The 13,577-nt window shown below is 41.4% G+C and overlaps 1 protein-coding gene across 6 annotated transcripts in view; it reads left to right on the top strand.

Annotated features, from left to right (window-relative positions):
* The window catches only part of LOC138946240 (dedicator of cytokinesis protein 9-like), a 132,198-nt gene that overhangs the window by 98,253 nt on the left and 20,368 nt on the right, over positions 1 to 13,577 (top strand). For 4 of the 6 annotated variants that reach the window (XM_070317774.1, XM_070317778.1, XM_070317777.1 and 1 more), the window contains 2 exons: positions 7,611 to 7,826; positions 8,935 to 8,992. In XM_070317774.1, the coding sequence (XP_070173875.1) occupies positions 7,611 to 7,826; positions 8,935 to 8,992 (274 nt within the window). Of the gene's footprint in view, positions 1 to 7,610; positions 7,827 to 8,934; positions 8,993 to 11,581; positions 11,606 to 12,910; positions 12,932 to 13,577 lie in introns of all 6 variants that reach the window. The other 2 variants (XM_070317773.1, XM_070317775.1) reach the window with 2 other exon arrangements.

Here is a 13,577-nt window from a genome sequence, read left to right as displayed (position 1 = left end):
TGTAAAACTCGTGCGCAGCAAACCCTCCGTGTTCATTGAGCACTGTCAGCAAACTCTGCTGTAGCCCAATATCACGTACAGTTGCTTTCTATCATAATCGACCAAGAACAGGCACTCCACTGAGTGACACTTTCTTGGTCTCTGTCACCCGATCGTGACACACGGAATATGCGCGATATAAGACTCATTGATTGATTGATTGAGAATTACCCCCTTATCCTTCCTTGATGCTAGTGAGGATACAAAATTTGAGTTGAAAAAAGGGTGCATGACAGTGGCTAATTTCGAAAATAACTCCGTCTGGTTTCTATGTGTTTTGGGAGAGTGACCTTTTCTTGCAAAACCTCTGCCAAATAATTATAATGAAAGCATATATAAAGTATAATGAAACTCAGCAACCATTCTCTGATTATTTTATTTTGGTGATGTCAACTTTGTTTACTGTTCTTTTCTCTTTTTGCAAGTTTTGTTCTTCTCATAAACTTGCATGTCAATTTATCAATCTTTTCAACAAATGATTATTCTTTTCATTTTAAGCCTGCCTTTGTAGCCTCCATGGTTCAAAATCTGTACTTAAATACATGAATAAATGTTAATATCAGAGTGGGTTTTTTCTGTTTCTCTCTAACGATCATATTGCTTGAACTTGCCATATAAAGTGTCTTGTGATCTGCTTGCATGCTGTGAATGTATTAAACTGTTTCTGTTCTCTCTGTCTGTCTGTTTGTATGTCTGTAGTACAGCTGAGATGGGAGGGATACAGAAGGGGAAAAGAACAGATAGTTTTAGGGCTCTGGTCAGTTTTTTTACCTTCTATTCCATTTTCTCTCTTCAATATCCCGGCTGATCTCTCTCTCTCTTTCTCTCTCTCTCTCTCTCTCTCTCTCTCTCTGTCTCTCTCTCTCTGTCTCGCTCTCTCTTGCTCTCTCTCTCTCTCTCTCACTCACTCTCTCTCTCCCTCTCTCTCTCTCTCTCTCTCTCTCTCTCTCTCTCTCTCTCTCTCTCTCTCTCTCTCTCTCTCTCTCACCCCACTTTCTCTCACTTTTTGTGTGCAAGGATATCTTGAGGAAAAGAAACCATAAGAAGTCAAGTCTTAAAGCTAGCCATGGACATACCTGAACTTTCTGTGTGAACTGCATGGGATCAGGAGACGCTGCTTACAGTCACAGGGTCACATGCTTTTGAAGGCCACTTCATGAAAGCCACTCATCCATAGCATTGACACCCTTCTTGAATTCACTGCCCCAGTTCTTTTAGGAGTTAACCCTTATTCATTCATCTAAAGTTGATGATTGTCACTGTGGTGAAGAAAGGTTAAGGACTACAGGTAGGAGTTTGCATAGATGCTAAGATGTGATTGTACAACCTCACACACACACACACATGCATGCACAGAGGCAGGCACACACACACACACACACACACACACACACACACACACACACACACACACACACACACACACTCAACACACACACACACACACTCAACACACACACACACTCAACACACACACACACACACACACACACACACACTAACACACATATACACACACACTCTCTCTCATCCTCCTTCTGCCTCCCCCCCCCCCCTGCCCTTGCACACACACACACACACAAGCATACACTCTCTCTCACTCTCTTTCTCCCTAAACACACACACACACACACACACACACACTAGCATACACTCTCTCTCACTCTCTTTCTCCCTAAACACACACACACACTAGCATACACTCTCTCTCACTCTCTTTCTCCCTAAACACACACACACACTAGCATACACTCTCTCTCACTCTCTTTCTCCCTAAACACACACACACACACACTAGCATACACTCTCTTTCTCCCTAAACACACACACACACACACACACACACACACACACACACACACATTCTCCTTGTGGACAGGAATCCCCTGCTAGCTGATACATATATGTCAAAGGTAAATGTCACAGCCAGTGTTTAAACACCTTAAAGGCACAGTAAGCCTCCCGTAAACCATCACAGAGCTCCCCGAACGTCTAAATACAGTACAAGCATACTTCCATTTGAACGCTCACCGAACGGGAACATCCTGGCTGCTTTCTGTCGAGCGTGAGACATTTTCAAAGAATTTATTTTCGTAGACTTGTTCCGTTAACAACAACGGCGCCTCGTTTTTGCGCTAGACCTAACTTTTAAAATCTAAATAATAAATTGACAGCTTGTTACACAAACATTCTTTAATCATAAAAGAATTCGTTTTTCATCAAGACAAGATCAGAACAATTCGAAGTTGTGAAAGTTTAAAAAAAGAAAAGCCCGGAAGCAGGGTCACGCAAGGGTCGTAGCAGACGACGGCCGGTTTATCAGTGCAAATCGCCGTTCCTCTCAACAGTCAAAAGCCATCGCTAGAGTTCTTGTGAACCACAGCCGTTGTTTCGTGCATAAAAAAAAACGTGCTATTGTAGATAAGCTCACGTCGAGTCGCATTCAAATGACTAACTATGACGACTGCATTGTGAAAAGGGAAAACTGGATCACACGGGTTCACGATGGCTCAGGGGTAAGATAAACCACGCAAAAATAAATTCTTTGAAAATTGTTCGCTCTTTACGGAGGGCACCTAGGATGTTCTCAATTGGTGAGTGTTTAAATGAAAGGGTGTTTGTACTGTGTGTAAAAGCCTGACCGTATCTGTGATGGTTTACGGGAGGCTTACTCTGCCTTTAAGGGGACAAGAAACTTGTACATGTACCTGCAACTTAGACAGGAAAAGTCTCACAATCTAGTTTTTTGTCAAGAAAATACCTGCACTTGGTCATTCCTCGCCTGGTTTGTGAATTCACGTGTGTTAGGACAGCTTTGAGGAAGCAGGACTTCAAAATAATGAGCTCTAACTACCATGGGTGTCGTGTGATAAGTCCGTTCTAACCTTTGTTGTGAATTCATGTGTGTGATGAAAGATTTGAGGAAGCAGTCAGCTTGAAAAAGATGTCCTCCGAGCAGTACACTGAAACCCCCCTTTTAAGACCTCAAAAACTCTAACAAAATCAGGTCTTAAAAAGGTGGGAGTCTTAAAATGGGGGTAGATTTAGAGAGGTTAAAATGGGGGTAGATTTAGAGAGGTTAAAATGGGGGTAGATTTAGAGAGGTTAAAATGGGGGTAAATTTAGAGAGGTTAAAATGGGGGTAGATTTACAGAGGTTAAAATGGGGGTAGATTTAGAGAGGTAGATTTACAGAGGTTAAAATGGGGGTAGATTTACAGAGGTTAAAATGGGGGTAGATTTACAAAGGTTAAAATGGGGGTAGATTTACAGAGGTTAAAATGGGGGTAGATTTAGAGAGGTTATGAACAGACAATCTGAAAAAGCAAGGTCTTAAAGTGGGGGAAGTCTTGAATTAGGGGGTCTTAAAAGGGGGGTTCCACTGTATGGCCAATTCAGTGGGAATCATCTGTGTGCAGTTACAATCACTGTAACGTTTTTCATCCCAAACTTTAAAGCTGTAGTTTGATGCTTTTACGCTTGACAGATGCCAGGGAGAGCGTAGGTAGTTACTATATGATGGGTAACTCATGGAAGTTTAGGCTAGTTGGAATTTTCAAGGCTGCGCGAAAAAGAAAAATAGACCAGAATCCATCAGTGCTTTCAGAGTGATTTTTTCCCTTCTTTTTCTCTTTTCGGTACCGAACAATGCAAGTAAGTGTACATGTTTATGCGGTAGGTTGCAAAAGTTACTGGTAGACATGTATACTCAAGTGAATATGACTGAATCAGATTTCTTGTTTTCTGTTAAAAATAGATGCATTCTCTATTCAATGGAGAGGAAGTTTTTCTCCCATTTTTCCCCATGAAACTAGTCTTGAGATCATAAAAAGTTCCCAAACGGTTGGACTGACTGTGCTGTGAAAGACTTTGTCTCTCTCAATCCATTCTTTTGATTTTCCCCCTCTCTATAGATGTCAGTGCTAGTGTCATCTGAATTCAACTTCGCTTGAATACGATATTGTTTAGTGACAGGAAGCTATTTGGATCAGATGTCGTCTGTATAATACGGCTACCCAGCTCAACAAACAGAATGTTTGTTGCCGAGTCCCTTGACCGGATTGGGCTGACAACAAGGGGCTGCTTGGTGCAAATGTTTGTGCCCTGGAATGATATTTTATAGAGCAAGCCCCATACTGTTCATGCTCATTGGGGAAAAAATCTTTGTGAGGTGATGTTGCATAGAAGGCATGTCTCAGGTAAAGTGACTTTCAAGCTTGTTTTTAATACTGTGCTTCAGGTCGAAAAAGTTTTTTGAATGGAAATGCATTTATTGAGTTTCTAACTGTTTGTACGAGAAGTTACTTAGAATGCAGGCTCACTAGATATTTGAAGTCTATATACTTGTACGAGAAGTTATTTAGAATGCAGGCTCACTAGATATTTGAAGTCTACTTGTACGAGATTAGTTACTTAGAATGGAGGCTCACTAGATATTTGAAGTCTACTTGTACGAGAAGTTATTTAGAATGCAGGCTCACTAGATATTTGAAGTCTACTTGTACGAGAAGTTATTTAAAATGCAGACTCACTTGATATTTGAAGTGTGCGTTTGTCGGTTCTCTCCCTCCTTGGATTGAATAAATCCCATTCTTCTCGTTCTCAGAGGAGGGAATTTTATTCTTTCACCGAAAATGTGTCAAGAGTCGCGCTTCACTGCTAACATGTGAACTGACGAGTGCAAAACCGCATGCATGCAACTTGTAATTACAGTGATCGAGGTGAAGTCTGATCTAAAGCAAACAAGTGGTGGAAATCATCTGGGTGAAAACACTTAGACTGGAGAGGGTGTGACTTCTCATGTTAGTGTGTCATCAGAGATTATGATTGAAGCGATCCCCAATGATCGAATATTCCGTTATGCTTGGAATAGACAGGTTACATTATCAGCTGCCGTCAAGTGTGAACGTTAAAAGTAAGTGTTAACAGAATGATTTTGTGTGCTTTTCTTATCTTGGAAGATATTTGTATATATCTCCTGCCCCCCTTACCTGAGCCATTGTAAAGCGCTTCCAGCTGTGGAGAAACGCTATATAAATGTTCTATTATTAATATTACGTATGTGTATCTTTGCAGCTGTAGTTGTAGGAGTTAACTGCTATTTCTTTTTCTTTTCTTATTTTTACTATTTGCTAACATGATTCCTCATGTGTGATCAGTTTTCTTTGATTCTGACTTTTCTTCTGTAGTGTTAACTCAGCAGAATAAGCGTGTGTTTCTTGTAACTCATAGAATTCAGACTGCCACTAGTAACTTCCCAGTGGCTACATTTTTCTTTATCTGATTTGAAAGGATTAGTTATGAATAAATTTGTTTTAAGACATCTGAGTGTTTCAAAAAACAATTTGCCTTAAAATAGCAGTACTGTGTTATCTAAGCCCATAGCCTGTCAATGTTTGAAATAAAACATTGGGATTGACAGCTTCCTGATTTCCTTGTGAACCCCTGTTTGCTTTTAGATTTGAAATGTTAACTTCTGTCTGTGGACTGTTTGAATGATTTAGCAGTTGCACTCTTTTGAAAATAGCCTAAATGTTTTTGTCTTTTCCAAATGTGTTAAACTTTCTCTCTGACATAGCAGTATGACTATAGTGATTGAATTACTTCCGATAAAAACATGGCTCCAGTGCATATGTTGATTTTGTGTGCCTATCTCACTTTCTGACCTGAGGCTAAGTTGGAAGTGACTAAACTAAAAATTCAACCAGGAAGTACAAAAGTTGGGTTTTATAAAGATTAAATTGAAAAGAGAAGACGGCAGGTGATTGTGGTTCTTCAGACTGTAGGGTCAGAGACTTGTTCCTTATTCAATGTTTTCGTTTAAAGAGAAAAAGTTTCTCTGACGTATTTATAGGCCTTGTTTTTGTGTTCAGTTGATGACAGGGTTAATGGCATAATTGTGCCTAAGTTACAAGTCAACAAGTCTGTGGCTACCTGTAAAAGCTCAGAGTAACACATACATTACACGTGGTTTGTGCTCAGGTGTGTTTTGATTAAGGTGTTTTAAAATGAAGGAGATCGAGTGTGAATTACAGGTACGGATTTGACGCTCAGTTGTGAGCAGCTGACCTTCAGCTCTGTTGAGGTAGTCTTACAGATTTGACAGACGGTATTTTGGAATCTTTGTTGAGTCTCGACTCTTTTGTGCCCCATTATACTGCCTTTCTTTCTTTGACTCTCTTCATCTCTTTTGAGAGGAGGTGTGTGGGTGAGTTGAGGGCTTTTCTGTCATTGTGATATATCAGCGCTGGTTGACTCAGTAGGTTTATCCAGTGGAATGTAGAGGTGTGTGTGTGAGTTGAGGGCTTTCTGTCATTGTGATATATCAGCGCTGGTTGACTCAGTAGGTTTATCCAGTGGAATGTAGAGGTGTGTGTGTGAGTTGAGGGCTTTCTGTCATTGTGATATATCAGCGCTGGTTGACCCAGTAGGTTTGTCCAGTGGAATGTAGAGGGGCGTACATAATAGTTTTTGTGTACTGGTCTCTGTCTGTCTCACTCTGCCTGCACTGTTTTGTGTGTGTGTGTGTGTGTGTGTGTGTGTGTGTGTGTGTGTGTGTGTGCGTGTTTGAGTGCGTGTATGTGTGCATGCATGCGTGTGTGAAGCTATAGCTGGCCTGAATACTTGTGTGTCTGTGTGCTTCTGTTGCAGTTTTTACTCTGTCCACATGTCTATCCGTCTGTCTAAATGACTTTCTATCTGTCTGTCACTGTGTAATGCATATGTGGGTGCTTGTATGTTTAAGGGGAACATTTTTGTGAATCCATGCTGTTGTCTAATTATTAAAGGTAGAACATATGCATTGTATGCGGCATCAGAAAGCATAATCTATTATTGGATCACTCTGTCCTGAAGCATAATTTATTATTGGATCACTCTGTCCTGAAGCATAATTTATTATCAGATCTCTCCATCCTGAAGCATAATCTATTATTGGATCTCTCCATCCTGAAGCATAATTTATTATTGGATCTCTCCATCCTGAAGCATAATTTATTATTGGATCTCTCCATCCTGAAGCATAATTTATTATTGGATCTCTCAGCTCAGTTGGTAGAGCACTGGACTTGTGATCGAAAGGTCGCAGGTTCGAATTCGGGCCGGGACGGACACGGGTCAACTTTATGTGCAGACCCAGAGACGGAAGCCATGTCCCACCCCCGTGTCATCACAATGGCACGTAAAAGACCTTGGTCATTCTGCCATAAGTGCAGGTGGCTGAATACACCTAAACACGCAGACACCTGGGTAGCGCGACTCCGTTGCTGCTAGCTTTCCACTGGGAGGAAGCGACCCGAATTTCCCAGCGATGGGACAATAAAGTAATGAAAATGAAAATGAAAATGAAAAGAAAATCCTGAAGCATAATTTATTATTGGATCTCTCCATCCTGAAGCATAATTTATTATTGGATCACTCTGTCCTGAAGCATAATGTATTATTGGATCTCTCCATCCTGAAGCATAATTTATTATTGGATCTCTCCATCCTGAAGCCTAATGTATTATTGGATCACTCTGTCCTGCAAATCACTTCATCCCAAACTTACTCTCCCCGTTTTTCTCCAAGCAGAAAACAGCCTTTCCAGGAGAGGTACGGGACCTGACCAAACGCATCCGCACCGTTCTCATGGCAACAGCTGCCATGAAAGAGAATGAGAACGACCCTGAACTTCTGGTCGACCTTCAGTACAGCCTAGCCAAGTCATACGCCTCCACCCCTGAGCTGAGAAAAACATGGCTGGAGGCCATGGCACATCAACACGTCCGATGGGAAAACTACTCAGAGGTCAGTTCAAGGATTGGATCACATGTTTATAAGTAAGGTCGATTAATCGCTTAAAAGGATTTGATGGAGAACAAAAATCTGTGTCTAATTGCCCCAAGAGGTATACAGTTTTGATTGGGGGTTGTAATTATGTCACCACGTACCAGGAATACTTAAAAATCTGTGTCTATAATTGCCCCAAGAGGTATACAGTTTTGATTGGGGGTTGTAATTATGTCACCACGTACCAGGAATACTTTAAAATCAGTGTTTGATTTGGCTTAGTTATTCAAATTTGAATTGGCTGTGTTTGAGTTACCTTTCGACACTATGATTTCTCTTTCGCTGCAGTCTTTGTTTTGATTTGTGTCCCACTGTTCACCCCTGAGAGAAGCAGCCTGCATTTCACATGCTGTTGCTAGAGGTACAGATTTGTCCCACTCATCACCCCTGAGAGAAGCAGCCTGCATTTCACATGCTGTTGCTAGAGGTACAGATTTGTCCCACTCATCACCCCTGAGAGAAGCAGCCTGCATTTCACATGCTGTTGCTAGAGGTACAGATTTGTCCCACTGCTCACCCCTGAGAGAAGCTGCCTGCATTTCACATGCTGTTGCTAGAGGTACAGATTTGTCCCACTGCTCACCCCTGAGAGAAGCTGCCTGCATTTCACATGCTGTTGCTAGAGGTACAGATTTGTCCCACTGTTTACCCCTGAGAGAAGCTGCCTGCATTTCACATGCTGTTGCTAGAGGTACAGATTTGTCCCACTGTTTACCCCTGAGAGAAGCAGCCTGCATTTCACATGCTGTTGCTAGAGGTACAGATTTGTCCCACTGCTCACCCCTGAGAGAAGCAGCCTGCATTTCACATGCTGTTGCTAGAGGTACAGATTTGTCCCACTCTTCACCCCTGAGAGAAGCAGCCTGCATTTCACATGCTGTTGCTAGAGGTACAGATTTGTACCACTTTTTACCCCTGAGAGAAGCAGCCTGCATTTCACATGCTGTTGCTAGAGGTACAGATTTGAACTTGCGCAAAGAGCTACAGAGTTTGGTTTGGGCTTTGAATTGATGAGTAAAGCCTTAGAATTAGAGATTCAAATCTAACGCTTCACTGACTTTTTCAGGCGGCACACTGTTACATCCACATTGCTGCCTTGATAGCAGAGTATCTCAAGAGGAGAGGTGAGTGCCTGGTTTATAACTCTGTTAGGGGTTCTGTGGACTGTGAAAGAGTTGTATTCCTTCAACTTGAGGCAAGCTGAGCTATGTATATACAGTGGAACCCCCTTTTTAAGACCCCAGTTTAAGACCCCAGTTTAAGACCCCCTCCCTGTTAAGACCCTCTTTTCTCAACCTTTCTCTTCATAACCTCTGTAATGTTAGCCCCAGTTTAAGACTCCCTCCTATTCAAGATCTGATTTTTTCCAATTTTTTTGAGGTCTTAGAAAAGGTGTTCCATTGTAGCTTGATGGAGACATGCCACAGGTGTCACAGGTGTCACATGGAATCATGAGGTGCAAGCAATGTGTTTTGGAACTGAGAAGATCATTTTTATGGCCTTTTTCTTTCAAATACATTGCAGATCAGAGCTCATTGTTAACTCTCTGGCGCCAACACAGTTTAATTCTTTACCGGTCATTCCTACTGAGCTATAAATACATCGTCAAGATTGCCTCACTTTCAAGGAAGACAACTCTTCCATGGGCTAGGAAAAAGAACGGACGAGAGTTATTTGAAAATGTAGTGCACTTGGCGGGTCCTTGTGAACACAGATGTGGTGAGAATCTGGATGTAATGCAGGGCAGAGATTTGGTACAGTCAAACCCCTCTCCCCCCGTCTTTTAACCCCTTCACTGCCCACCCCGTATGTAATACGTGGTCATTTTCAGTTTGTCTTACGCCCATAATCATACGTGGGATTTGTGTCAACAACATTTCAGGACATTTCTGAAAACTAAATGGGAGGTAACCACTGTCCAACAACTTGTAGGGTTTCTAAACACAGTTCTTTCCCATAGACCGTTCGGATAAGTTGCTAAAGTTGCTACCACGTGTTGAAAATGCTGTTATACTGTGGCAGTGAAGGGGTTAAGACCCCCGATTTAAGATTTCCCCCTTTTTAATACCTTGTTTTAACAAAAATTGTGTTCATACTATGTGTAAATTTACCTCCCATTTTAAGACTCCCTCCTCCTCTGATTTCTTTGGGTCTTTAAATGGGGGTTCCACTGTCCAGCTGTTGGTCTGTTGGCCACGAAAGGCCTCTGTATTTATTCACACAGTACGTACATGTTTCCACAACTGTATGTGCACCTTCTTTGGCCATTATTCTTTAGTGAGAAAACATTATTTTTGTGTATGACACATTTACTTTGTATCTTGTGTATGTGCAGTCATGACGTAGTGATGTAGGTGTATGTTGTAGCCTAGTGTTTTGTCAAGAGTGGAACCCCACTTTTAAGACTTTTGAAGAAAAATCAGGTCTTAAAAACGGAGAGAGTCTTCAAATGGTGGTACATGTAGATTTACATAAGTTACGAACAGAAAATCTGAAAAATGAGGGTCTTGAAAGAAAGAAGTTAATCTTAAAACTGAGGGTGACGGGCGTTGTGGCGGGGTGGTAAGACGTCGGCCTCCTAATCGGAAGGTCGAGGGTTCGAATCCCGGCCGCGGCCGCCTGGTGGGTTAAGTGTGGAGATTTTTCCGATCTCCCAGGTCAACTTATGTGCAGACCTGCTAGTGGCTTATCCCCCTTCGTGTGTACACGCAAGCACAAGACCAAGTGCGCACGGAAAAGATCCTGTAATCCATGTCAGAGTTTGGTGGGTTATAGAAACACGAAAATACCCAGCATGCTTTCTCCGAAAGCGGCATATGGCTGCCTAAATGGCGGGGTAAAAACGGTCATACACGTAAAATTCCACTCGTGCAAAAACACGAGTGTACGTGGGAGTTTCAGCCCACGAACGCAGAAGAAGAAGAAAAGTGAGGGTCTGAAAGTTAAAGGAGAGAAGTTGGTCTTAAAACGAAGGGTCTTAAAGGAGAGAAGTTGGTCTTAAAACGAAGGGTCTTAAAGGAGAGAAGTTGGTCTTAAAACGAAGGGTCTTGAAAGGGATGGAGTTCCACTGTAAACGTTTCTTTCTGGGTCTGCAACAAGGGTTTGTGAAGAATAGCTTGGGGTAAACTGGAAGGCGATAGACGGTTTGACTTCCACTTCTGCTCAGTTTGAGGGTAGACAGTTCAGACATACTGCTTGCTGCCGCGCGGGCAAAGAAAATGTTCCCTCTTTATTTTCAACGCGCTGGCGGCAAAACCCCTCACGCGGAGGTGTTTTCAGACAGGCCAGACACAGGTTGTCCCGGAGATGTAGAGGGGAATGTCATCCGGGTTGATTTTTTGGTCATTAAGTTTGTGTGTTAGACAGGAAGTAAGTATTTCACAATAACTAATCTTAAGTACGCTGATTGGAACCGAAAAATTGATAGAGAGCGGCGAAGCAGACGGTCCAGAAAGGGTACTCTTCGATGGCAAAGTGATGTTAACCCAGAAAGTTTACTTGGAGAGGGGTGATGCAAAAGGAAGAGGGGGGCGTAAGGGTGGGGGGGGGGGGGGGTAAAAGGGAGAGGGGCATTGGAGAGGAGTGTCTAATTTATAACGGGAAAAAAGTTGTGTTTGTTTTGAAAAGTTTGGAGGTACAGGTAGCAAATTATTTGAGAGCATTAAGATAAGCTGGTTTGTAACTGTGTATGTTTTGTTTGTCCTCTCGTAAAGGGAAACTTAAAGAAATTAAAAGCAGTAAGTTGTTTGTGAATGTCATTGTTAAAGTGAATTTATTTGTGTGCATTTTGGTTTAAGTCTCTTTACAAAGATGCTGCTCACAATATGTCAGGTTTTACACTGAATCATAATTTTAAAGGCATTGAAGAGTTGGTTTACACTGGAGAAATGTATGCACACAAATGTGCATGCATGGACAGAGGTCTTTCATCTGGAGAAAAAAATCCACACAATTGTCCATTTAAAAAATGAGATAAAATGTGACTTTCTCGTGGCAGTCATATTCTCAGGACCAAAAAGAGCTCTAAATATTCTTCTATTGTATGGTGGTTTCTTCATCAATTCTATGGCATTAATTGTCGACCTTTCTTGGTATTTCTGAGTGATATTGTGAGCAGTTTCCAGTATCTTTGGTTTCAATCATAAAAAGCATGATTTTTTTTCTCTGATTTTTTGGTGTTGTCAAATCACCTGTCAGTTTTTGAATTCATAGTTAGTGTGTTTTACGGTGCATGATTAATAAATCCGTTGTTTTCACCTATGTGACACACCCACAGGTCATAGTTCATGCTTGTTGGCCTCCGAGTGGGTAGGAAAATGGCCGCCGTGGCAGAGTTTGCTTTGAGCCTTTTGTCTCCCCTGACATGGGAAGTAACTCCATCAGTTTCAAACTTTAAGAAATCGTGGGAAAGTAACCACAGTGAGTTTTCTGAAATAATGAACGCTGAAGCTTTGCGGGAAACCAGTGGAAACAGAAACAAATATGTGTCATAAATATAACTTAGTGTAGTCAGCAGGCATTTTTCAGATGTTCGGAGATCTGTATTATTATATGGGTTCTCGAGTGGGCAATATTTGGCCTGTTCAGAGGTATTGGATACGTGAGATCATATGAAAACAAGGGATTGATCATCGTCACTCATGCTGTTCAGTTTTTGATGTTGTCAGTGTCAGTATATACAAGATTGCTGAATCTAAATATTTTGTGTGTGTTGTCTTGATCTATGATTGTATCTGCTGAAACTAAAACTTTGTTGTCCTGATAATGGTGGTAATGAGGTTCTGGAGAATGAATGGCACTGACTTGTGGACATTCTTAGCAGATAAATAATTAATGTATCTTAACTTTATGTTTATCATATTATTGTGACTGGTCAGTTGTGCATGCAGCATTGTGTTGGCTTATAATATGGATCCCTCCCTGTGAGCATTGCTGCCGAAACACTTTCTTTAAAAATGTGTGTGTGTGTGTGTGTGTGTGTGTGTGTGTGTGTGTGTGTGTGTGTGTGTGTGTGTGTGTGTGTGTGTGTGTGTGTGTGTTAGGAGGAAAAATAAAGAGAGAAGGTGAGACTTTGTCAGGGGTGTTATTTTCTCCCAAAATTTGCTTTCAGCCAAATACTTCTGCTCAGTTTTATCAATGTTTAATTCTAAGTAATCACCTTCAATATTTGCCTTTTTTCCTCCATCTTTGGCCTTTCATCAAATATAGAGTTTCTGCTTTTGTGGGATAAAATGGTCAGATACAGTACTGCTTTTAGATGAACTTATGCCGTGTATTCCAGAGCAAGTGCAGTTTCAAAGTTTGCAATTTTCTTACCATCTTTTTAGCGAATTGTTGAGGCTGAAACACCCACTGTGTTGTTGTTTTTTTTTTGTGTTTTTTTTCTTCAGCATTCAACAACATGTTGCTGTCTAACAGGATGGAATTTTAGCATGTTTAGCAGCCCTAAAAAAAAACAAATTGCATTGGCAATAAACCTGGAGAAAGTTGTGTCAGTCTGAAAAGTCTGTGCTTTTTAGCTGCTTACGAAAGAAAAATATTTTGACGCCTGAACTAGGAAAATGACTTGTTATTTGTTTGTTTGTTTGTTTGCTTAACGCCCAGCCGACCACGAAGGGCCATATCAGGGCGGAAAATGACTTGTTATACTCATCTGCTTTGTTACAAAAACAGATTTATTTGTACTGTTGAAAAGTAGAGCTCCGTAGT

Source organism: Littorina saxatilis, linkage group LG13 (assembly GCF_037325665.1).
Source record: "Littorina saxatilis isolate snail1 linkage group LG13, US_GU_Lsax_2.0, whole genome shotgun sequence".
NCBI lineage: Eukaryota > Metazoa > Mollusca > Gastropoda > Littorinimorpha > Littorinidae > Littorina > Littorina saxatilis.
The sequence above is the reverse complement of the archived record's forward strand: the minus strand, read 5'-3'. Positions and strand labels throughout refer to the sequence as shown.